The sequence below is a fragment of the Eretmochelys imbricata genome, chromosome 10 (assembly GCF_965152235.1).
Source record: "Eretmochelys imbricata isolate rEreImb1 chromosome 10, rEreImb1.hap1, whole genome shotgun sequence".
NCBI classification, from domain to species: Eukaryota; Metazoa; Chordata; order Testudines; family Cheloniidae; genus Eretmochelys; species Eretmochelys imbricata.
This window is the reverse complement of record NC_135581.1, coordinates 81,410,967-81,436,642: the sequence shown is the minus strand read 5'-3', so window position 1 is coordinate 81,436,642 and position 25,676 is coordinate 81,410,967. Positions and strand designations below refer to the sequence as shown.

At 43.2% G+C, this 25,676-nt stretch overlaps 1 protein-coding gene across 2 annotated transcripts; it reads left to right on the top strand.

Moving 5' to 3' along the window:
• The first annotated feature begins 324 nt into the window (after positions 1 to 324).
• On the top strand, positions 325 to 25,676 carry ANP32A (acidic nuclear phosphoprotein 32 family member A). Of its 2 annotated transcripts, none has more exons than XM_077827842.1 (7): positions 325 to 634; positions 18,423 to 18,572; positions 18,732 to 18,854; positions 21,002 to 21,200; positions 22,820 to 22,917; positions 24,073 to 24,133; positions 24,338 to 25,676. In XM_077827842.1, exons 1-7 carry the CDS (start codon positions 581 to 583, stop codon positions 24,397 to 24,399), a joined length of 747 nt encoding a protein of 248 aa, XP_077683968.1. In that variant the 5' UTR covers positions 325 to 580; the 3' UTR covers positions 24,400 to 25,676. The 2 variants fall into 2 exon arrangements, with proteins under 2 accessions (XP_077683968.1, XP_077683967.1); XM_077827841.1 differs by lacking the exon at positions 325 to 634 and adding an exon at positions 2,787 to 2,896.

The following is a 25,676-nucleotide window of genomic DNA, read 5'->3' as shown; positions in this document are numbered from 1 at the left end:
CCCACCCCGTCGCGCCCACTTCTCCCCACAGCCCCCTCCCCTCGGCGGCCCGCGCGCCATTTCTCTCACCGCCACCCGCCGCGCCTCAGGGCCCCGCTCCGCACCCCTCCCCCCCCCGGCCTCTAGCCCCGCTCCGCGCCTCCTCCCCCCCCCCCGGCCCCCACAGCACCTCCCCCAGGCCCGGGGGGGGGGGGAGCGCTGCGCACCCCGGAGCCGCCGCCGCTCCTTCCCCATCAGCCACCAGCACCGACTGCTCCTTCGCTCGGACTCGGGCTGTCCCCTGGCCGGCTCCGCCGCTCCCCTATTGGCTCCCGCCGCCCCTTGCCCGCCCCATTGGCTCCGGCAGCCAGCTGCGGCGTCGCGGTTGGCCGATCCAGGTGTCAATCGCGGCGGAGCCCCCGGGAGTGCCCGCCTCCGCTGTTATCAGGTTAGAGTTAGCCGCGGTGCTGGGGCTCGGGATTCCAAGCGGAGCTGGTTGAGCCCTCAAAGTCCCTCACCGCGCTGGCTTTGGGGGGGTCTCTACTGGTGTCAATACAAAAGAGGAGCTGAGCAAAGCGAGGGACTCCTGCTAACCAGGGACATGGACATGAAGAAAAGGATCCACTTAGAGCTGCGGAACAGGACGCCCTCAGATGTAAGCAATGCAAAAAAAAATCCATCCCACATTTTGGGGGGTGTATTAAAATTATTACAAAATTTAGGGGTGCAGTTGTGATAGGTAACGCCCGTGCCAGCTGCTGCTGAAGCCGCTGTTGCCCTTGAGGTGCCTACCGGTGTGTGTATGTCTGTGTGCACCCAATTTGGGGTGCCCAAAGGCGCACGCGTTATGGTCTAGGGGAAAACTATAAGCTGCTCCTGAGTCTGCTGGTGTGAAATGCATTAAAGGGGCTTGCAATGCGTTAAATGAAAACAAGTTGGTGGTTCTCTCTGGCTGGTTTAGTTTGCAAATATTTGCACTGGGTGTTGGGCAGGGAGGGACTGTGAATGAGTTGAAAATGGTTTAGTTTAAAGTGCGTCTTCATTTCTTTGCAGTGATCAGGCAAGAGAGACTGGGGAGCCATATTTGTAACTTTGTAGTCCTCATGAACGCGCCCTTTCTCTCTCTCTCCCTCTCCAGATGCTGAGACGACAAAAAATAGGATTTTAAAACAAATGTTCACGGGTTTTTAAAATCTCATCCAGCTGACAGTATCGCAAGCTTTTAATAAAAAAAAATTGCCAAAATAAATGCACTCTCCACCCCCTCTCCATCCACACACACAAAAAGACTGGATTTTTTTTTCCCTGGGGCTGGACTTAGGTTGTTGTTCAGCGTCTGACTGAATAAATGAGAACAAGAAAGTTTGTCAGGACAAAAATAGCCCATGGCTGGTTGTGTACAAATTATGCAGACACGAGAAAATCTAGTTACCTCTCCTCGTTTTTCTGTTTTGTCTCTTACTGATCCTGCAGCGATTGCAACAGAAAGGCAATAGGGGTGGGGGAAACCCAACTTGGGAAGACCCCTCACCCCTTGCCAAATGCACCCAAGGAGAAATTAAGGTTGCCGCTGTGTTGGTGCGTGTATGTGTGTGGTAGTTCTCCTGTGACGGGAATTTGGTGTTTTGTGCTGCGCAAAGGTGACCAGTCTCGTCTCTCCTGTGTAGTCATCGGTGTATGGGATCGTTGCAAGCGCCTTTTCCTAGCCTGGGCACCTTGGGAACTTTAGTGTAACACACAGAGTAAATAGCCAGTCTCTGGGGGGAACCCTCCCCCCCAATCTGGCCAAGGATTTTTAGAAGCCAAGGCGGAAGAGGTCATTACATAATGGCTTAAATACTAACATAGTTTGATATTTGAGGGCAAGGGGAGGTGTTCTCCCAACGATTCGCCTCCCTCTTAGACTACTAGGCTGCTTTGGCTGGAAGGCTCTGGGCGTAGATAGGACCGAATGAAAACATACCTCTCCAGAAATCCGAAAGTATCCCTCTCCGAGGGAGGGAGGAGGGTGGAAACTGCCCCAACCGTTTTCCTATCGCTAGTAAAATGTCTGACGGACAAAGCTGGGCAGATTTACGTAACCTTCTTTTTAAACTTAACAAAGTATTGGGGAAGGAGCAGGAGGAGGGTGTTTCCGTTGTATTGAGCTGGCTAATGGGTCAGACACCTTGCCTTGAATATGAGCAGCAACACCTAGTAACAAAAAGTGGTGTGTGTGTGTGTGTGTGGGTTGCTGCATGAGCGGGGCTGCCAGTGCTCCCTTGTGTTGCACCGTGTATATGTGCCAGCGAGCTCAGCACACGAGGGCTTGTTGTTTGTGAGAGCTGTGCAAAGGGGACAAAGAGCAAACGGAGGAGCTTCCTAAAGAGGGGCCTCTGTCCCTACATCTCTGCCGGGGAGATGAAATATTCCTCCCTCCCGCCCTCCACCCCATGAAATCATTCCCAACTTTGTATCCTCGCGTTGGCAGCACCACAGTAAACCTGAAGTAGGACAAGACGCCATGTTTTTTTCCATCGAGCTGCAAAAGAGAAAACGGCTGGGGTATGAATCCAAGGCGATTTATTCTTTAGGAGCCGTGCGAATTCAATAAAGGAGGGAATTCTTAAAGCCACCATTGATGCAGTTAGCAAACATTCCTTGTTTGTTACATTCTGGACGGAGCGTGTGTGTGTGTGTCGGGGTGCGGGGGAAGTTGCTTTAAATGTTAGTATTTGTAACAAACTATAAAATGAGAAGCCTATATAGATCTGCAGTTTAGTAATAATGATGATGATTTGGTGGGGGAGGAGAAAAGCTTAATGTTTTGGTATAGGGCAGGTCGTGGACGTAGAATCGTAACGCTTAAGCGGCTGAAGCAATGAGGGCGCACTCAGGGCTCGCTCTGTGTGTGTGTAACATGACTGCCAGCATTCAGGTCTGCCATTTTGTCACTGTTGTTGTCACTGAGTTTGTGGGGGAGGGAAGGAGAGGGGAGGAGGATGTCTTAAAGAAGATAAAAATCTTTTAGCACGATTCCCAGCAAGGTACCGACGGTGTATTCTCACCCGAACACTGCTGCAGAGTGGCTGATGTGGCGGGGGCCTCCAGGGAGGGAGGCCGGGTGTGGGTGTCTGCAGAGGGGAGAATCCCAGTGCTTGTTTGTCTCCCTGCAAAGTCGTCCCTTGGCAGCGTGGAGGAGCCTGTATCTTTAAATGGAGCGTTGGTAGCTCGAAATGGAACGTTGTGTTCGCGAGCATTCTGCGGCCTGGTGACTAACGTTCGGAGGAGACTGGAAAGTCAGTCACGCTCTCGCCAGTAGCACCTGGCTGCGTCTCCCCTTTACACCCATCGTCAGCGCGGGCATTAATACCAGTTTGTTGTTGTTCGTTGTCCAAATCTCGATAGTACTTGCTTCCCCGGAGCTGGAAGAAGCAAACAGACATAGAAAGTCGTTTGCACAGTGGGGTTTGTTTGTTTGTTTTGTTTTTTTGAGATAGCTTTAAAATGCCTGCAGCAGCTTCCAAAGGGAGGGGAACGCATTATTGATGAGTTGAGAATATGCCTTCTTCCTGGGCAGGGCCTGCGGGAAGGTAGGTCTCGATTTTTTTTCATGGATTATGGAGCAGTAACAACTAGCGCCGCTTGAGGCTTATCTGCACTTTTCTTCATGCTCCCCATTTTTAACGGGTGCAGGCGATAAAGATTTTCTCCAGACTGCTCAGTGGCACGTTTTAGCAACAATAGTTTTAAACCAAATTTGGTTTGCTTTTCTCCCTGTGCTTTTGATGAGTGGAGAGTAACATTAATAGACCTTCTTTGATTGGGACAGTGTTTCTTTGCACTTCTATAACTCAGAGTTTTGGTGGGTAAAGAAACCCGGTTAGTTATCTAACATGTTACTTTGTCAAGTGTAAAGTCTTTTTTGATTCTGAGAATGAACTCGCATAGCAAATGCTATAGTTAAAATTGTTCTAGATTTCATTATAGCATATTTATTTTAAAGACAACTGGGGGGAACAATGTTTGTCCGCATTGCTGTTTTACCAACCAAATCCGAAGGCACCCATTAGAATGTGGCCAGTTCATGTGCATACACATCCTCTCATGTCCTGGAGAAATCAAGTGTACCATCTGGGGCCTGCCACTCTTCAAAATACCCTTTGAAATCCAATTTAGTGAGCTTGTGCCTTTGGGCACTAGATAAAGTGGCAGACTGAATTTTAAAAGTGATTATTGCTTGTGCCCATCTACTACTTCATGCAGATTGTGTTTCAGTATAGACAGAACAATGACATTAAATTTTGATACTACATTCGTCTGTGAGCTCTTGTTTACATAGGTGTAAAGATGATGCAGTATTGTCAGTAACTACCTGACAGGTTAATGGTTTCCAGTACATATTTGCACTACAATGCATATTTTAGCAATATCTGGTCATATTGTTCCATTGGGATTATTATTATTTTTAAAATTACCATTAAAAGAAATATACTCCAAAAAATTGGCCTTCACTTTACAAAACCAAAGTTGATTTAACTGAAGCTTTTGAGCCATTTGTGCCTTGGTATTGCAGCCCATGTGGTATTTAACATACATCAGCCCCTTGCCAGGGTAGAGGTTTTGCAAATCAAGTGGAATAGTGAAGTATATCAGAATTTCATTACCTTTGTGGGTTTTTGTTAATATTCTGTAGGCTGTAGAGAGATTTAGTATAATTCTTGTTTGGAATACTGCTTAATACTGTGTAACAGAACTGGTTACTTTGATCTGCTAAATCTTATAATCCTGTAGGTTTAGTATACATATTAATTAACAAAAGTATATAATGCAAACATATTAAATATGGTGGAATGCATAGGAACCCCATTTTTCTCCTCTCCTCCCCCCCCCTTTTTGGGTTTGTTTAACATGAATTTAGTGATGGTGAAAGGTGCCAGATTGATAGTACCTGAAATTATATTTTTCTGTGTATTGTACAGTCGGTGGCTATGCAGTTTTTCCTACTGGAATTTTCTCCTTTTCTTCTGTATCCACTGTGTTTAATATTGAGAAAGCAGATCATATGCTATGCACATAAGCTTAGATGTGTATCTTACTTATGATAGTAGTTTTCTGATGTAAACACCTGTCCACTTGGAATTAGAACAGATTATTTCATGTAGGTTACTAGAGAGCCATCAGATGGCAATGTAACTACTGAACTACATAGAAGAAGCTTTTGTGGGCAGATTTTTGGGCACTCGTTTATTTGTATTGTATATAGCCTAACTCAGTAGCTAAATACAAAGGCTGTAAAGCAAATGATCAGTTTTAACGTTCTGTCTGGCTAAGCAGCACAGATCTTGCATGTGTTTTTGAAATTCTGCTAAAATGTCTTTTTTATGCTTTAGAGATATGTTGTTGATTACTTTAATCCAAAGACTTAATGATTGTTCTAAAAGGGACACTATTAACTTGAAATTTAGTCAATTTAAAATACAAGTTGAAAGTTACTTCATTTTTTTTCACATCTCTGGATTCCCCTGCCAAAAACTTCTGTTTAATTTTATTTATGTCTGTTCTCTTCTGTTGTGTGGAAAACCTACACAAACAAAAGGGAAAACAGTGAAAATGACTACTTATAAAGTCCTATGAAATACCAAAGGTAAACTAAGATATAACTTTCCCCTCTAGTCCTGTATGGTTACTATGTTAATTGCAATAATAATAAATGACTTAAGTTAGTGTGTCTCTTTCAAGATTTGCATTCTTGTAAAAGCATTGTAATAATCCCAGTTAGTGTCTTCATTTAAATTTTATCTCTTGTGCTGAACAAATAAAAAACGAAAGGTACTTGAACTATTTTATGCAGCTACTAGCAGCCTCTCTAAATTTGTGACCTCCTGGTAGTCTGCTAAGTTCTCAAAAGTGTATATTAGGGCTATATGACTCTGCATCTATACTGCTAGATCCCCAGAAGCGGTGTTTTAGTAAAGTGAATAAATTGTTTGTGCTGGAACAACTGATATTGGAAACGGGCAGGTATGAAAGAAGCATAGTGAGGCAAATATGTACCTCATTTGATCTAGAATAATGGATGAGAATTAACATGCCCCGGTACAGAATTCATGTATGAGATTCATAGTGAGCGGTCTGGAAATCTTTTTTCCTTTTTAAACTTGACCAAGTTGTAAGCATGTGAAGGGATCTATGTATGTACAAGATAAAAACTTGCTGCCTAGCTTTCTAATCTGTCCATAATGTTGCCATTATCTGGTGGATTTTCTAGATTTTTATTGTGTGGTTTAATCCTGATATTTCACCCTCAACTGTTCAAAATTCTCCGGTGGTTATCAGTATCTCAAATGCAGTCATACTTATGCAAGGTGTAGGATGATTCATTTGTGTACAGAACAAGAAAACATCAACTTGAAAAATGGTTCTCTTGATAAAGGTATCAGAACAAAAGTAGCTGAGCTTTAGTTAACAAGCCACCATATAATGGTATAAAGAATTGCATTATGTCACATGAAGAAATAACAGGAGAAGCTGAAAAAAGAGACACAGCAGGAAGAACAGCTCACTAGTACGGACTCTTGAGGGCCTAGGTGATATGATTGACTTAAGCCTGAATCTGATAACTTGTCCTACAACAAGATCTGCACACACAGAATCTTGAAAATCAATGGGCAGCATCTGCCGTCTGCTACACTGCCCTACTTCAGCACCAAGATGTGCCAATATTTTGAGCTTAACCATATGGACCTTCAAAATGCAACATTAGAGGCAATAGTTCAAGGCCTACAGTACACTATTCTTTCCCTCTTAATTCATCTTGAATTCCTAAGGACTGTATTGTCAACAAGTATGTACATCTTTAAAGGAATTGAATTTGTAGTGTAAAGGATGGTGGCTGCCTTTTAAAAACTGATCTACTGTATGTACTGCACCCCAGTTAGGAATAATCGTAGACATGGACTATATCTACTCATTCCATCTCTTTGGATAAGTAAGAACATTTATAGTGGAACTGTAGAGGCCAGAGAAAGGTAAGAATTGGACCCATAAAAATGTAACTACTTATGTTTCAAGTGTGAACCACTTTCAAATGATTTAAACAGTGTAAAGCTTTAGATCTGAGTGGTGCTATGACCTCAACAGTTCTGGTTTCCCAGCCAGAATCTGGTGTTGGAAGAAGTGTGTTTTGGAATTCCACGTGAACGGACTGGAAGATAACAGAGCTGGCATAACCTGACGCTAACATTGAGACTTTTCTGGCTGCGGCAGCTCTCAGTGGACTGGGTGATAAACACCTTGGCCAGGTAAAATGAAATCAAGCTTATATGTAGTCAGGTATGGTTTCTCCCTAATGAGAACAGTTAGCAGTTACTCTCTGCTGATGGGTCTAGCTGCAGTTGCTGGTTGTTACTTGACTATGAACTTGTTATTGTTGTAACATACAAACCATTTTCATTTTCTTCCTCTGCCATCCTTTCACCCTACCATTCTTCAAACAACGTTAGTAAACTCTTATTTTCTGCCTCTTACCTATCTCGCTAACCTTGCTTTTCTCTCTTTCCTGCCAGATTTTCCCTCAACTATGGAATTCACTTCCTGCATGCTTCTCTTCAAATACATTGTGTTTCTTCTCTTCTTCTTTCTTAAATTAATAACTCTTTGGGCTCAGTCTTGCAGCCCTTACCTACATGAGTAGTCTGAGTGAAATCTAAACAAGGTTCAGGATTTGGGACTACTATCAATCTTCATGTCTTCACTTCGACCTGTATAACAAGAGTCACAAGGCCGACTCATTATTGGAGCATTAATTTTTCAGTCAAACTGGCCTATCGGGCACTTCCTGGAAGAGAAACTGAGTGGTATTAAAAAGGTTGGAAACAGCATGTCCCAGTAAATCTAGTGAGACATTTCACTTACATGGTACTCAGTACCTACAACTTTCCAGACAAGATATTGATTTAATATTAGTGATTAATGTGCTAACATTCTTAGGAAACTTTTATTTGACTTAAGGCAGGAAATAAATTTCATGCGAGTAGCAGATATGGTTGATCCAGTACTGAATGACCACAGAACGTGTACAGCAGTCTAGCTAAATGTTAACTTGGAATTAAACCATTTTAAAATTAGGTATGACGTGCACAAGGTATTTGAATGCGTGTTTACTGTGTGGCGCGGAGGTCATTTAATAATCTCTAGCTTTTCTATAGTGTTTTCCATTGGTAGATCTCAAAAAGGAGGTAAGCATCATTTATCCCCATCTTATAGATAGGAGAAGTGACTTGCCCAAGGTCACCGAGCAGGCCATTGGCAGAGCCGGGGATAGAACCAAGGTCTCCTGAGGCCCCATCAGTGCTCTGTCTGCTAGGACATCCTGCCTCCAGGAAAAAGAGATGGAAGCAAACCTCAAAGTGGCGCGCACAAAAAAAAAGTGGGGGAGAGGGGAGGGCATTTTAATCACTTCACTATCACTGTTTAGGCCTGGCCCCCTCAAATGATGTTCGGACCTTAGTGGTTTAGGAGCCAAATTAGTGATCAGTATTACCCAAAAGAGCCACAGTCACGTGAATTGATTGTTTCATTTACATATATATAATTCTCACAGCAAAATGACTGACCAAGTATTCTACAATTGGTTAATAAAATAGTAGAAGCTTCCTGATTGGTTAATAGTTTAGATGAATTAATAACTAAATCTCCCAGTTTTAATATGATGTGCTGCAAAGAGCTGCAGGAGAGGGATTAAAGAGCTACTTGTGGCTTATAAGCCTCAGTCTGGGTATCCCTGTTCTAAGGCTTTTGTGCTGGTCTATAGCTAATTTTATAAAAGAAACAAACTAGAAAAACCTGCCTATGTGCCCTTGAATAAAGGGGCTTGCTACATTTTTATAAGTATTCTTTGACTTATTGACTAGCATGGTGCATATTCTTGTGTATAAACAGGTAGTTACTGAGATGTTTCAGTTGGAAGCACGCTTACATATATTTTTAAGAATCATGTCACACGAAAGTCTTACTAAAGTCATAGATCCTATTTTTTTTTTCCTAGAAGTTTTGGATTGGAGGTGCTATGCAGGTTTCAGAGTAACAGCCGTGTTAGTCTGTATTCGCAAAAAGAAAAGGAGTACTTGTGGCACCTTAGAGACTAAGGTGCTATGCAGTTAGTCTCAGCAATTTTGATTTTAGGGTGTATACCATTCGCTTTCTTCCTCCCTCTCTCTCACCACTTTCCTATTTCATTTGAAACTTCAGACTTTCTTATAACTCCACTGCAGAAACATAGTTCTTAACATCTTGTCTTTGACTGTCTATGTATTTGTTGGTTTCTGGGCTGAGGGTGACACACTGTACAGAATGTTAGAGTGGAAATTTACAGATAATGGACCAGATTCATGGCACAACTTTAAACCCAGTTCAACTGGATAGTGAAGAATTATTTCCCCTGTGTATAGGAACAATTTGGTAGAGTTGATCTAGTGGTTCTTACTCCACACCCTCTGCTGGCCCCCATGCATGGGGTGTGGCTAGGGAAGAGTGGGCCTTGCCAGGATGCCCCTGCAGGCTGTTGGCAGCCAACAAAAAATGGTAACCTGTAAATCCTATGCCTGCTGACTAGTCATTCAATCTGAATCATTAACGCACTTTCCATGGGTCCTCCATTCCATAGTCACAATGAATAATTCAAGAACAAAATGCTAGGCTGGTTAAGATTTGGGATAATTGTTTAGAGCTAAGGTGTTGGTGTATTTTTAGTTTTAGTTTTAATTGATCTAATAACTGACAAACTGCTTTTTCTTACTAATGAACTTGTAACGCTCAAGTATTTCACTGTGGCTAAACATTATGGTATTAATATAAAAAAACTTGTTAAAAGTGCACTAGAAGATAATGGGGTCTTTGTGCACACACGCACGTACTCACAACTTGAGTGAAGTAAGCAGAGAACTGTGCCAACACAATACGAAAATTAGTGAGCTCTTCAAATATGCACATGCTGAAATTGTTGGTTGTAAAAGTAGTTTGGGATTAAGTAAACAGTACAGGGAGCTTCCAAGCAAAAGAATATGTAGGTATTGACATATTAAAGTTTGATGGGGCTGGACTATTCAAAGACCACCCCAGATAGAAGCTTTTAAAGTCCAGTGTTGTATTTCACATGACATTTGTGCAAAGATTCAGAATTCCAACTCCGTGACTACAGGTGCCTAGTGGATAAAATAGCTTGAGATGTGAATAGGTCATTTTTATTTACAGTGCTGTCTGTGATTTCATTTGTTCAGCATTCGTGAACTTGGCAGCCCCAAAAGTGCATATATTACGATCAGTCCGAGTGTGCTGGTGTTGTCCATCTTGGATAGGATTTGAGCCTGTCTTTTTAAATGAAATGTACATGCTATAGTTAAAAAAGTAAAATTAAAATCTGCCATAAGGGCACCTTTGAAGTTAGTAGGACATTGACCTTAGTGAAAATGTCTTTGGGATGCTCTGTCTGTTCATACAGTTTCCATAATGTGGTAACCGAATGCCTCCCAAAGTTCTAAAGTATATACATTAGGCCTATTCAGAGTGTCCCCTCTTACTGAGACCAGGAGTCCCTGCCTCCACTACTTTAATTCTTCAGCGCTCTGGCTGCTAGATGTCCTGTTCATAGCTCAGGATGGGAGGGGTATGTGCTGAGTGGTTCCCCAGAAGGGAAGTGTCCCACCCCGATATGTGGAGTTCTCTATGTTTATGTTGCATAACAGTGACTGGGCTCCGTGCTGGGTAAGTGGCACTCCCCCGGCCAATTTTCTTAATCGTTTGTTTAAAACGCTTATGATATTTGCTGATAAATAGGTGAGTGAAATTAGTTTGTGTCATCTCGTCAAAGGCCTGGAGTAAGGCCTGGGGGTTGAAATATCAAAATTACTAAATTTATCCTGACTCAGATAAAAAACAAATCTTTAGTAACATGCTCATGTTTGGGGGGCAGGCGTATGTGTGTGTGGGAGGGGTTATATTTAAAAATATATGTGTTTTGGGGGAGGTTCCAAGTATCAGAACCCTTCCTGTATCTGTTGAAATGTAGGTTAGAAAAATCTCAGATTTAGTCCAGCCGAGGCGGTCTCTCCTGTGAGACACAGAGCAGTGCTAAAGGAATAGTTGAGGATTACCCCATTATAGGGGAGTCCCTAGTGGCATAAAGCCAGCACACTCCATGCCAGGCCACCTATTTCCCCCTCCCAAACCCTCCCCCCCACTCCCTCCATGAAGGTGGAATGCCAGAGGTGGGAGAGGAACGTGGCCAGAGTATGCTGAGCTCTGGAAATACTGGAATGGCAGAACAGTCCCTAGGAGGTGTGTCCTACTTGGCATATATTATAACAGCCCAGGAGCTACTCTGATTTAACCTGGGGGCCACACTGGGTCCTGGCTGCCCCCAAGGGTGTATAAAGGTGGTATAATGTCCCTCTGCCACCTCTCCTTAGGCGTGTCAAGCAGAGCTAATGCACCTCTGAGGATCCACCTCTAAATGCCCAGTATTTTCCAAAGGGCATGTATGCTGCTTACAGTTACTGATTAAAAGAAAAAACAACCTTTCCAAACCTCTCTTGGTTTCATTTTGGTGGCTGGTTTCGAGCCGGAAGTGCAGAGGTTTGCATAATTGCACCGAGTTTGCAAAACTTCACAGCAGCTGCAGCTTCAGTGCAGCCTGTTTAATAGGGTGAGCACTCAAGCATGTCTTGATGCCACATTCCAGAGAGTATCTGAAGGGAACATCCATACGCATTTAATCCTTTCTGCCAGGGTGTGGCAAAAGTAACTTTGAGGGAGAAGACTATCTTGTAAACACTGAGAATGTAAGGCTCTTTACCATCAGTTTTTCTTTCCCCTGATTTTTCTGCGAAGTGCCAATGATGGGCTGTCCTGCCCTCATTACACTTATGGGCAGTTTAACAGGATTCACCAAATCTCCAGCAAGCCAAAACTTTCAGCATGGAGAGTATTGTGTCCTTTTGCATGGAATAGGTCAAAAGATAATTGCTCTTGGTTGCGATGACAGATTGTGCCAGAGAACAGTTTATTGCAGTAACATAAGTTGGGGTGAACAAACTGGTAGGTTTCTGCCAGAGGATCCCCAGCCCACAGGATCACTGATCTGGAATTAAGTGCTGGAGCTAGCAAGAAATCTGATTTGACAGCCTAAAAGGATGTGCGTCCATCATTGATTATGAGTGATGCAGGGGAAGGACTTCCTGCCAGGCCCAAAAGCTCAGAAGGACATGCTCCCGCATTTTGGGGGAGAAATAGAGTTTCTGCAGCTGCCTCTAAAGAACTGAGCGGGCTCCCATTTGTTACAGACCTTGTCTCCTCTCCTTATGGATGGAGAGAAGGGAGCACCTGGCACTGAGATTAGGCAGTGCGGGACAGGAAGGGACATAACTCATTTGCTAATCCCAGTAGGCCAGACACTGGCCAAGAGCTTTGTGGTACTGAGTGAATGTGCTTCCCCTTACTCTGTGGGTAATGTGGCCATGTGGAATGGTGGCCATTTGCGGTCCCTACCTCCAGTGTCAGTGGAGTGGTGTGGCTGAATTTGATCCTTGGCTTTCTACTAGTAACCTTGCTATTTAACCTGTTAAAAACTGAGTCTTAACTGTGCAGTTTTTGTAATATCATTTACATCGCTCTTCTAGTCTTGATGATCTGTCATGGATTACAGTTCAGGGATTTAATCGCTGGCAGTGCCTACTTGCCTTTGAACCATTGCTCTGTGCTTGCAGGAGTGAAATTGTAGGCTCTTTGGAGCAGTACCTTTGTACTTATTGCACTATATATATATAATGTAGACAATGTAAAAAACCCACCATGTCATAAACCCATTGGAAAATACTGATGTACGTGTGTGTATTCTATGGCATGTGTGTAAATTAGTATGACAGAGTATATTTGTTTTTTCAGAGAAGTAAACTGACCTACGTTAGGGTCTCTGTACCTATGCAGAAAAGTGAGCAAGGAGAAAAATCATGACAGGTAAACTGTGCAGAGAATGTGTAATGAAAGTTGCGTACGAGTGTCCCCATGGAATACAGTGCCTGTGTGCATACAATGGGGCTGTCGTTCACTCAGAAATGAGCATCGTTCCACAGTCCACACCACGGGTACATTAAGAATGCCACATAATCAGTGATGAATACAGCTTAATACAGTATCTGTATGAGAAAACTCTGGATCCTATCGGTTATCACACATCGAGTACTGCAAGGGGTGATGTGATCAAAGGCATGGAGAGATACAGGACACACTGTAATCCATAGTTAGGCGCGCAAAGTGGACGGACATCAAGATGTCCGTCTGGAAGAGTCTGCTCACACCAGAGATAGAAACTGGTGGGGCCACAGAAATAAATGAGGAGTCGGGTGAGGAGGGAGCAGTGACCTATTTATGGTTCTAGGAGGCCACACAAAAGCAAGCCTTGACACTAGCAAACCACAGAGCAACACACAAGCCGCAGTGTGTGTACCACCAGGAAGCACCTGGCTCAGCTGGTGGCCGTTTGGCAGGCCATAGGCTGGCAGAATGGGGAAATGGAACACCCAGAGCTGGCCCCTGGGATGCAGAGACCAAGATGGAGCCTCAGAACCAGTTAGGGCTCTGCACACCATGACCAGATACGCAGACAGTCCCAACCATGCAGCAGTCATTTCCCGACTCCCAAATGCACCACGTTGCATTGCAGGCAGAGGCTTTAAAGATCCACACCGCAGATCCCAATGAACCAATCTGTCTGTCCGCCTCGCCACTGGGCTTATTGCAGGTTCCTTTGCTGCAGTTCAGGGGTGTGACCCCTCTGCTCTGGCAGTTGAGTGGCCATATGAGACTGGCTCATGGACAGGAACCCTCTTGGATACAGAGATGCTGAAGGACAGTGTTATCTTTGGTGGTTACAGAGAGAACCTGTGACATGCTGTTCTTGCATTGTTTCCCAGAACTCATCAACTCTTTGTGGGTGGGGAGCATGTGGCATGCTCGCTTTTCTGTGTGGTGCATAGGCTGAGTGCTGATGGTATGCCGCCTCGCCATACTGCAGTTATGGGATGCTTAGGAGGGCGCAAACGTGATGTGATCTCTTAGAACAATATTGCACAACTTTGTACCTTTCCTTCTATCTAGATTCCACTACCACAGTAGTTTGCTTGTGCATCATGCAGTGAACAGAACAGTTGGAGCCTTGATGACTAGGAGCACTGGAGGTCTCCCATCCTTTTACACAGCCATGTAAAAATTATCTCTGGAAACTTACTTCCATAGTCTAGCTCAGGGGGTCTCACAAGAAATTTTTTGATGGCCTCAGATGGTAGCCACCAACTCTTGCTGATGGCCACTGACAGGTTTTCCTAAAATACTCTTAACTTTTTTAGGAAAAACAAATAAATATGCACATATACATGTCCAACTCATAATTTATTTATGTACATTTTTATTAGAGACTCAAAAATAATGTACAGTTGTCTCTATTCTTTACTGGACCTAAACAGAATAGAAACAAATAATGTGCTTTGTATATTCTTTTCTTTTTTGTTGTTGTTGCAGCTTTTGTTTGGCTGCTGCTTCTTTTTTTTTCTTTTTTTTTTTTTCTGTTTCTGTGAAAAGTGATACATGTTTAACACTGCTTTGTCCCTCCCCAACATCACTGCCTAGGAGGGTGTGGGCGCACAAAAAGCCCCTGGTAGCCGCATTTGAGAAACGCTGGGTAGCTTGTACCTCTCGTCAAAGATAGTGTCTTCCTTAGCTGGACTGAACTGCAGGGCTCCAGTAAGACAGTATTGATTCAAATATGATACGGCAGACTCTCATGTTCTTAATTCATAATGGTTAGAGCCCATTCATCATGTTCTGAAGTGTATACTGAGCCCTATAAAGGGGGTTAGGGTCTGAGTGGCTAATACTACATCCATCCATAAACGCTTATCTGCTATGTTTTATTGGGGTGAAACCAAAGGGGAGAAGTCCTGTGTGTGAAAACAAAGAGCTCAGTGACACACTCGGCATGTTCTGTGGGAAGTGTGATAGGAGCGCTCCGTCTGAGGCCAGTTTCCACAAAACTACCCAGATTCTTTTAGAAAATAATCCAGGGCAAAAGGACTGCAAATCTCCTTTAGCTAGTTAGTCTAGTTAGATACTCTTAATGGGAGTGGGGTCTTATTTTCCCTTCCATGAACCTTCTCAGTAAACCTGCCTTTGTCACTGTACGTAAATATCTGTAGTGTCAAATCTTACACTGGGAGGGAGGGAGTTATGTAGTGCCCAACACATTGGGGCTCCAGTGGTGATTGTCGTCTTTGGTCTAGTTGGGCAATAGGATATGCTAGACCAGTGGTTCTCAAACTTTTGTACTGGTGACCCCTTTCACGTAGCAAGCCTCCGAGTGCGACACCCCTCCCCCCCATAAATTAAAAACACTTTTTTGTATATTTAACACTCTTATAAATGCTGGAGGCAAAGTGGGGTTTGGGGTGGAGGCTGACGGCTCATGAGCTCCCCTATAATAACCTTGCAGCCCCCTGAGGGGTCCCAACCCCCAGTTTGAGAAACCCTGTGCCAGATAGATGTGTGTCTTCCCAAACAGGGCCCTCTTGTGGATGGGAGATCACTGTCAGACCTCCTCAGCTGTGTGGACTCTAAGAAAAAGGGATAAGCTCTCGAGAAGGGAAAGATAAAAGGAGAGGCACGTAAGAGAAAAAGGAGTGGAAAGGGGAAGGGAGGAGGAAGTATATGTGTGTGGGAGGAGGATAAACTAACATGGGGTATATAACACCTGTGTGTAAAATTTGCAGGCTGGTTGTGTCAGCTGCTGCATGTAAAAGTGCAGACGAAAAATGAATGCAAAATAAAGTTTGTGCACTGAAAACAGAATGAAGTCAGGAAGTTCACAAAAAGAAAAGGAGTACTTGTGGCACCTTAGAGACTAACCAATTTATTTGAGCTTAAGCTTTCGTGAGCTACAGCTCACTTCATCGGATGCAGTGTATGGTCTCACGCAGCCATGTTACTGTGGTCCCATTGCACACCAGTGGTATTTTCTATTCCTGTATATTTAATGTGGTGAAGCCCACTCTGCTGTGGGATCCTTCACTTTTTTGAATTTCAGAATGATTTTTAACTTTGCCACTGTGAGGTTGCACTAACAAAATTCATTGAATGAAATTTCTCTCTCAGCGAAAAGGGCCAAGATCCCCAATTAAGCCGGAGGCAGGCCGGCTCCTCTGCTGCCATTTCTGATGTGTCCTTCCTCCCCTCTTGCCACCTCTTTTGCCTGCTCATCAGCCAAAGGCTGAGGGAAGAGACTCAAGAGCTTCCATCACTGTTTTATGTAAGAGTCTGGTTGTTTTGGGAGTTTTCTACCCCTGGATTTGTCTCATCCAGGTAGTAACCAGTCCCCACCCAGTATCTTGAAGTATTGTGGCAAAAGGACATGCCTATTGAATACTTCTGGGTTTGCTTGTTTCTCCTGCCTTAATTTCAAATGAAGGTGGGGTGTTTTTTTTGTTTTTTTGTTTTGTTTTTTTTTAAAGTGAGACATTTATATAGGAAATAATACATAAAACTTTATTAATAGTCTTCTGGTCTGTGTGTGGATTCTTTTGCAAAACTTGTACAAGGACACTTGTTTACCATCGTTCTTCTGGGGAAAAAATTGGGAACAAACCAGGAAATTGCATTTCCTGTTGAAACTCTGATTACTTGATTACGTGCATCACTTGTGCACCTATGCCATCTCTGATCTCCCTTCACCTGCACGGAGCCCCCTTGAATTCAGCACATGGATTTCATTGCAAGAATGGAGACTAAGTGATTCCACATAAAGTTGAGTTAGATATCTAGTAAAGCTATTTGATGCACCCATAGCTATTGCATCACATTGACTTGAATCTCCTGCTATGCGATTACTGCAATAGCCATTTTCAAAAAAAGAAACATTTGCATATTAACTGCGTTGTGTATGCAAAGGAAGGTTTCCTCATCTTGCTAACTCTGTGATTCTTGCAAACTCTCTTGGGCCCTATCCCCTTTGCTTTTAAAACAAAAGATTCTCCAGATTTCTCAGGCTATCTGTCACAGTAGGGGGACCTGACTATTGCTGAGTTTTGGAATGCTGCTCTGTCTCCAGCCTTTTCCCCCACCTCAAGTTTCAATGGTCTGTTGTATCCCTTGAGGACCTATATCATGCAGGGCTCTGTAATGCAGTCATAGGGCTGTATTCTTCTCTCAGTGCTCTCATAACTTGCCCATTGATAGGGGAGTATTTGCACTCTTTATTCTGGCAAAATGGGGGAGGATTCACTGTAGATTCCTAACTGTAGTGGGTCACCACTCATGCTGTGTATCCTGCTAGTGTTTCTACCAGGGATGTACTGAGTGTGGTAAGACTGCATGAGGATTTTGGTTAAAAATTAACTGTTTTTATTCTTTAATCACGGTGGTGGGTCTTTTTTGTCTTAAAAGGCTGCTTTTTTGCTTCAGCATGGAGCTGTGTCATTCGAAGGTGGCACCTTCGTAAGGGCTGTTCCTCAGCAAGAAACTCCCATACAGTAATTTATCCCAGCTTTTGCTGACTGGGACAGGGTCAGCGGTTGTGAGACCACATGGGCAAATCCTGCATCCTCCTTTTCCTCCTCCCTCTGTTCCCCTCCATGCCCGCTCTTTCGCTACAGTATGGGGGAAGGGGATGGTGAGACAGAAAGGACAGGATCCATATGTGCTCAGATGAGCGCAGAGGGGGAATCAGGCTATATCCACTACACCTTCACTTCCAAGAGTACGTAGTGGAGTTAGGAGTACAAGTGCCATGGAAAGTCTGGCTCTCCCTAAAATGTAGTATTAGTTAGTCTGTTTCACTTCTCAGAAAATATCTCCACAGCCAATGGTCTAAAATTAAAGTTTACTTCTTTGAATAGCTTGTTATAATAAATTGAGATAATTTCTTAATGCAGAAAATGGTATTTTAAATCACGGATGTATTGCATTGACAGGCAAGAAGTTATCAGAGCTGTAGGCTCTTTTTAATGATGTCTTGAATATTCCAAGCTTTTGTTAAAATATCTTTAGCAGTAACTTTGAACAGTTGTTAGGAACTACTAGTAAATCATGTAAACTAGGATTAATGCAATAGAACTGGCTCTAAGCCATTTGCAGAATGCCATCCATGTTCAAGTTTGCTTCATTTGTCTTTATCTAATAATCATGTTTGTGAAATGTAGCTGAAATCCACCGTGAGATATTAAGCTAGCATTGTAAACAACACTGCATGGCAGAAGCTGGAAATATCAGTTATCTGGTGCAGTTGCAAAGTAAACAGCAAACTGTTGTATTCGGTTCCATAGATTAAGTGGGGTTTTTTTATTATTCTTATTATGCTGTTTAAACATTGTACCTGACTGCAGGATAAACATTTTAACACATTTGAATTTTGTCTTTTCCAGGTTAAAGAACTCGTTCTTGACAACTGTAGGTCAAATGAAGGCAAAATTGAAGGACTCACAGATGAGTTTGAAGAGCTGGAATTCTTAAGTACAATCAACGTAGGCCTAAGCTCAGTTGCAAACTTACCAAAGTTAAACAAACTTAAGAAGGTAAATAAAGAAGTACCACATGTTGTATTTTGCTCTTAATGTACTGCAAGAAAAAAATATAAAATGCGAAATAGATGCTCACATAAGAACTTCCTCTAACCAAGTCAGTTGCGTTTGTTTTAAAATCTTTTTAATTTTTATTTTTTGTCTGACTTCTAGCTCGAACTAAGCGATAACAGAATCTCAGGAGGACTGGAAGTATTGGCAGAAAAGTGTCCAAACCTTACGCATCTAAACCTAAGCGGCAACAAAATAAAAGATCTCAGTACAATAGAACCTCTGGTGAGTTAATGCAACAGCAAAAAGTGCTTTAAGTGTAGTTAAAACCCCTAGGTCTGTATGTGACCCTTGCGGGTCCCTTACAAACTGACACCCCAAATAGGATGCGAGGTTGTCCATCTCTGACACTTGGGCCTAACTGAGGCAGGCTGTAATATGTTGACTGTGTGCATGTGATAATGCCTCCATCTAATGGCCAGTCCTCATCAGATAGAGTCAGTACACGTCCGGGGGGGGCGGGATGGAGGGAGAAGGGGCGGAGAATGGGTGTGGCTTAGGGGGATACGGAGTCCTTAGTCCTGAGACTGATAGTCCAAGTCTAGTAGCAATCAAAAGTTGCTCTGTGGTGGCTGTTCACTGGGCTATACCGTGAGTTGTGTTGGTGGACTCAGTCCAGTTTCTGGTGGGCATTTGTTGACATCACAGTCCTCTTCCCTCCCCGTTTGTGTTTGGTACTAATTAGCACACCTGTTGCTTAAAGAAAACCCAAGAACTGGAAGGGCCAGGGTTACTGTTGATACGTTCTCCGCTCCAAAAATGGTACCGTCAAGCCATGGATGAGACGGATTGGGCAGGGACGTATGCACGGGTGGCTCACTGTACTCCACTCGTCCTGAGACGAGAGGAGGGGCTGCGGTCTCCAGGACTGCGAATCTGGAGCTAATCAGGAGCCCCGAGACTTGCAGTAAAGGTGTCCTCACATTAGCTGTACACCTATCAATGTCCCACTTCTGCTCTGGAAGAGTGAAAAGCAGCTGTCAGTCATTTCTGTGCACTTTAAAAGTGGGAACAATCTTACACTTCAGGGTAGCTCTTCAGGAGGGAATAAGTAAGACATTTTTAATTTTACAGTATTTGGTGCCATGGATCTTGTCCCGCAGCCCCACTCCTCGACCAGACAAAGTTCTGCTAACAGTCCCCAGTTTGGAAACTTGTGGGCCATTCCCGACGCTTCCATTTTCTACCCCAGGCACGGCTGGCTTCTACTAACAGAAGCACCAGCTCCCCCTGAGCTGTCCCATTTGCATAGCTGGTACATAGCCCTGGCAGAATGATCTCATAACTACCACCCCTTTTCCTGCTGGATCCCTTTATATCTCTCTTGTTTTCATGACACCTCAACCATTGGGTTAAAAGTGGATCAGATTACACCTCTTGCCCTTATAATACTGTTTGGTGTTGTGTTTAGGAATCATGCTGCAAAATCAAGGGCTATGGCAGGCTTTGTCGCCAAGCCTTCAGTCTTTTTACTCTGTTAATATCATTCCATGAAAATCTCGTGCTCTCCTTAGTCTGAACCAGTGGTTCTCAAAGTTATCTGTTCCAGACCTGGACCCTCCTGAGGCTTCTCCTGTGTCGCTGGGATCCATCGCGAGCTATACACGATGGGCAGGGTGGCCATGAGCCTCTGCCACCTGCTTGCAATCTCAGGGGTCTAAACTAATAAACCTTCACAATTTCATAGGAGACCATTGCTCTCTATCCTTCATACTAAGCTCTTAAAGGGAAACCTTTCAGAATATCCAAGGCAAATCCTTAAGCCACCATACTTGTCTTTTCTTGTGTTTAGTTTATAAGTGCCATTGCTTCGTTTTCCCACCTAAAAATTCTGTGCAGCTGAACATAAGCTGAACCCCACCCCAGTTTTCATCCTGCTGTTGGTGGTTATGTAGGCTCAGAGTGTTGCGTAGCTTTTAAAATCGGCTGTTGTATATCCCCTTGCAGTGGAAGATTGTCATTGTGTCCAGAGAAGAAACATTTAAAATGATCTTACTCTGTCTTGGTGCGGCAGCGCAGATAATCAACTGCCCTAATGTTTAACTGGCCCCCAGAGTGACATTGAGTCAGGCACTTCACCCTATTCTGTGCCTCAGTTTCCCATTTGTAACATGGCAGTATGGATACAGAGCTTTGTAAAGTGCTTTGAGATCTGTGAACAAAGAGTACTGTAAGGCCTGACTATTATGTAAGCACGCTTGCACCAGTTTAGCCAGCACAGAATGAAACTACATGATGATTTAAAACACTCCATTTTATCCTTAGAAGTTGCTTGCCGAGATATGTACCTTTTGGGTGTTAACTGGCTGCCTTTCAGTTTTTAAAGTGCTCCCAAGACAGGTCTCTGACGGAGCCTCCATTTTTACTTATAGAAAAAATTAGAAAACCTGAAGAGTTTAGATCTTTTCAATTGTGAGGTAACCAACTTGAACGACTACAGAGAAAATGTGTTCAAGCTCCTCCCACAACTCACGTATCTCGACGGCTATGACCGGGATGACAAAGAAGCCCCAGATTCCGATGCAGAGGGCTACGTGGAGGGCCTAGATGATGAAGAGGAGGATGAAGACGGTATGTTACTTGCTCCATTTAGCGTATTGAGATTATAGCCAACTGATGTGCATGTTCCTTTCTTCTCCAAAAGCAACCCGTTCACCTGACTTGCGGGTGAGAGAAGGGTTCTCCCAGCACCCAGTTCCCTGGCTTTTGTAGATTAGAACATACCTGTGGCTCCTCCATAGACTGAGGAAAAGCGAGACTTGGATAGCCCAGGCAGGGCCTAAAAGAAACGCACACCCTTATCTTCAGTCAGAGAGTACTGGGAGGTCTGGTCACGAGAGAGAATGAGACAAGCACAAGGGCAGCAAATGGGAAGAGGCAAAACTGAGGGGAAAGTGACAGGAGGGAGACGCTTATAAGAGAAACTGAAAGGACGTCCGTATTGCTCTCCGTCTTCCAAGCCTTTTACAGTTGGGAGGTAATAAGGCATTTTCTCCATTTCCAGTTGAGAAATCTGTGGCAGGGAATGAAAAGTGGCGGGTCAGAAGCAAAGCACACATAGCTATTAAAGATTGAGAGGACAGACCCTCAAAAAGGGGGAGGGGAAGAGAGACTGAGAATGGAAGATAGTAACTGGGTTAGGGGATGGGGACAGAAGCAGCACAAGTGAGTGAGGCTGAAGTGTTGGTTAATAGGAAAGTGTGACATTGAATTATCAGCAACAAAGTAAACAACGGCTGAGTAAACAAAGGAGCAGAGAAGGCACATGCTGAAGTTTGCTTGGGGCCAGCGCTGTCAAAGGCACTGCAGAAGCAGAGAGTAACTTTATGAATGTTAGGAAAACTAACGTGCCAGTTCTCTTCGGGTCTGTTGTGCCATTCTGCTTCACCGCGACAGCCTGCATTCAGAGGCATCTGGCTTACCAGTTGGATAATGTCAGGCCGGGTTTGGGGAATTTGCTGGACTCTTCAAACCAGGCTGAAAAGCAAAGCACACAGAATAGCTGGACTTGCATTTTCTCCTCGAGTGCAGAATTTGTTGTGTTGTGATACAGTAAACACTGCAGCACTGCCTGGCAGGTGGGTGCACTGACAGAACAACGCAGAGGGTCAGTGGGGACAGAATATCTCTCCAGCACTGTATAAATGCAGGCCTGAGTGAAAAATGCTTTAACTTTCTTCCCAAAAATCCATACCAGTCACTGGATTATGGCCCCTTCACATTGCTGCTGCAGCCTAGTGAGGATTGAGCAGCCGCTGGGGGAACTTTCCCATCACCAGGGACCGGACAGGGTTGCTATATACAGCTCTTTCTGTCCCCGCCACCACCGGGTGTAAGAACAAGCTGGAGGATAGAAGGTTCTGGGAAACCCACTAGCAGCAGTAGGGAAACTGCTGTAAATTAGAGCAGCCCCAGGTCTGCTCTGACTTATACCCGGGCCACCCATGCTCCCCCAACAGTACACAGACACCCAGGTGGCTTTAAGCCACCATTGCACCACTCTGTGCAGGATTCATTCTGGCCTCATACCTTGCACCTGGAAAACTGCAACACGCTAGATTCTGCCTTCAAGCAGTATTTGTGTGTGTGCCTTTTACATCAGTGGAAAGGCAGGATTTGGCTGGTAATGTTTGAAAACTACGCTTACTGTAGACAGTTAACTGAGCTGATAGTCTTGCTTGCTTGTGTAGAAGAGGAGTATGATGAAGATGCTCAAGTAGTAGAAGATGAAGAGGAAGATGAGGAGGAGGAGGAAGGAGAAGAGGAGGATGTGAGCGGGGAAGAGGAGGTAAGGATTCGTGGCCGGGGGAACATCTGTGTCAGGTCTGAATTCCTGCATAGAAATGTAAACCACATCACCACCTTTGTTTTTAAGTGCACACTTTTTTTTTTTTTCCATCTAAGAAGCAATGAAAATAAATGGGGACAGGTTTTGAAGAGCATCTGCCTGTGAGCCAGCTGCCATCTAGTGACCAGTAATAAATCATTCAGCTTCTTGGGATCATGTTGAAAACAGATGTAACTTTCAGCAGCTCTATCGTTAATGTCTCCAGAGCTAGCCACTTTTCACACACAGCCTAGTAAAAGCTGGTGTTGAAGTCTCTGAGAGCAGTTCAGAGAAAGAACTTATGTCTCAAAAAGCAGATGCTTAAAGGAAAACTGAGCCCAGACTTCTGCACAATCATACTGATTTAAATAAGATTTCAGTCAGAATGTTTGAGAATAAGATTGGCCTGAAAGTAGAAAACCAAGTACTGTTAGCTTCAGACTCAAGGTGGGGGTGTTTGTCAATGGCCTTTATCTAAAAATAAAAAGGTGCCGATTTTTATAGTACAGAGATTCTTCCCTAAGTCTAACCTCAGAGAGGTTGAATGGGTAAAATGGAAAGCAGAATTCAGCGCAGTGTGTGGTTCCTACAACTGACCTCACTTCCCCCTGCCTCACCTGCTTCTCTGTGTCACACACAGCTTTCCCTCCTGCTGTTAAAGTAGTAACAGAAGTGGTGAGGTCCTGTGTTTAAGTGTGTAACTTCAGAATGCTTATAACTAAGCTTCGTGTTTTGTTTTGTTTCCACAAACAGGCCCTGATCCCATTGAAATTAGTGGAAGTTTTGCCATTGATTTCACTGAACTCAAGACGTAAATTTTTGTGTTTACATATCAGTGTGGCTTTTAAAAACATGTAGTGGGAAGATTGGTTTCGTCTTTGAGATTGAGAGGAGGCTGAATTTTAAATGAAATTGGGTAATATGGCTACTCTTGAGTCCTGCTGTAAAGAGTGGGCCGGAATCCAGTGCAGGAAGGTATTTTAGGGAATAAACTTGCACACTGATGCGGGGGGGGGGAAGATACCTTTCAAGGGATTTTCTCAATTTCAAGATACGGTTGAGGGTTGTCGATTTAGGAAAGGTGTTGAACAAAACTCTTTGTTAATCTTTCTGTAGGAAGATGAAGAAGGTTATAACGATGGTGAAGTAGATGATGAAGAAGAAGAAGAAGAAATTGGTATGGCTATAATACAAACTTTAGTACAGAACCGAAGTAGTAATGTACTGTTTTTAAAAGCAGAACTGTATCTGAATATATATTGCTGTGGTAATAAGCCAGTTCCTCATGTGGCCTCGTGCGTGTGAATAGTTTGTTTTTATGGTCATGCTGTGACAATACATCAAAGCGCACACATAACCCAGCCCGTTATTTATTTTGCAGAAGAAGAGAAGGGGCAGAAGAGAAAACGAGAACCCGAAGACGAGGGTGATGAAGATGATTAAACTGAATAACCTATTTTGAAAGTTTCCTATTGTGATTTGACTGTTTTTACCCTGTATTCTTCCCCCCCACCCCCGAACTTTTTTTTTTCTTTCTGATTGTAATGTTGCTGTGGGAATGAGAGGGAAAGCGTATTGGGCGGGCGAGGGAAAATGCTATTTTTACTGCCACTCCTACTTTTCATTTAAATTTTTTTTTTGTCCCTTTTAGTTCCTGACTGTAAATGCAATAGAAAGTATAAACCAAGTGGCAATTTGTTTCTTGTTATTGGAGTGGATCGTTTGACATCTTAAACTTAAGATCAGTAGAGGATATCCAAAATAGACATACAGTCTGTTTTGAGATAGCTAAATATCTCTGGTTGTTGGGATTTACCATCTCTGCCAGTCACTAAGCATATTGTAAGATTTTCTGGGGGGATGCTGCAGATCTAGGCAGAGCATCCAGTCCACAGCAACAGGTGTGAGAATGGCATATTGATAAAGTGATTTCTTTGTTGCCTGTTTGTGAATGACTGCCATTTTCAGCCAAAGCTTTCCCTGCTTCTGTAGGTAACTCTTATTTTGCTGTTTGTAAATAGTGACCAAATGTGTTCTTTTTGTTTTTCCTTTTGTTGAGTTCCTTTGGATCTGGTTTATGGGGTGACTACTTTGCAATCCCCCTCTGTGTGTTGTGTTTTTGGGGGTTTTTTCCTTTCTATTTTGGTTTTTTTTTTTTTTTGGCCTGGGATATAGCCAATACACTGAAAATGGCAGGCATTTAAATATATATATAAATATATATATAAAAAAGTGTTCCTAATTCCTGAGTTACTAGTGAAATGAATTTGACAATTGTAATAAAAAAATGTTTCAACCCTTTTAAATAAGGTGTGTACTATTTTGGTCTGTAATATATAACGACACTTAGTCAATTTTAAGTGATGAGAAACGACTTCCACTTGTGCTATATACTTAGAAAATTTTTACAAACCTAAATACAGGAGACAGTACAGCATGTAGTGTAGGAGGTTTCTTTTCATACACGCAAGCACGAAATACTAATACAAAATTGTATTTTCTTACCTAGTGGAAGTCAGTAAAATGACTGAAAATACCTAGTGAATGTACAGTTTTACTTTCATATCCCTCTTTAAAATAGCTTTAGAAGTGACTTGTATTTCCTAGTCAATATTTCATCTGTATAAATACATTTGCAAGTTTTTTTTCCCAGAAGAGCCAAACTTTTGAGTTTTATGTCTGTTTGTCATTGATGAATTTCAATAAATCTTTTTATACAA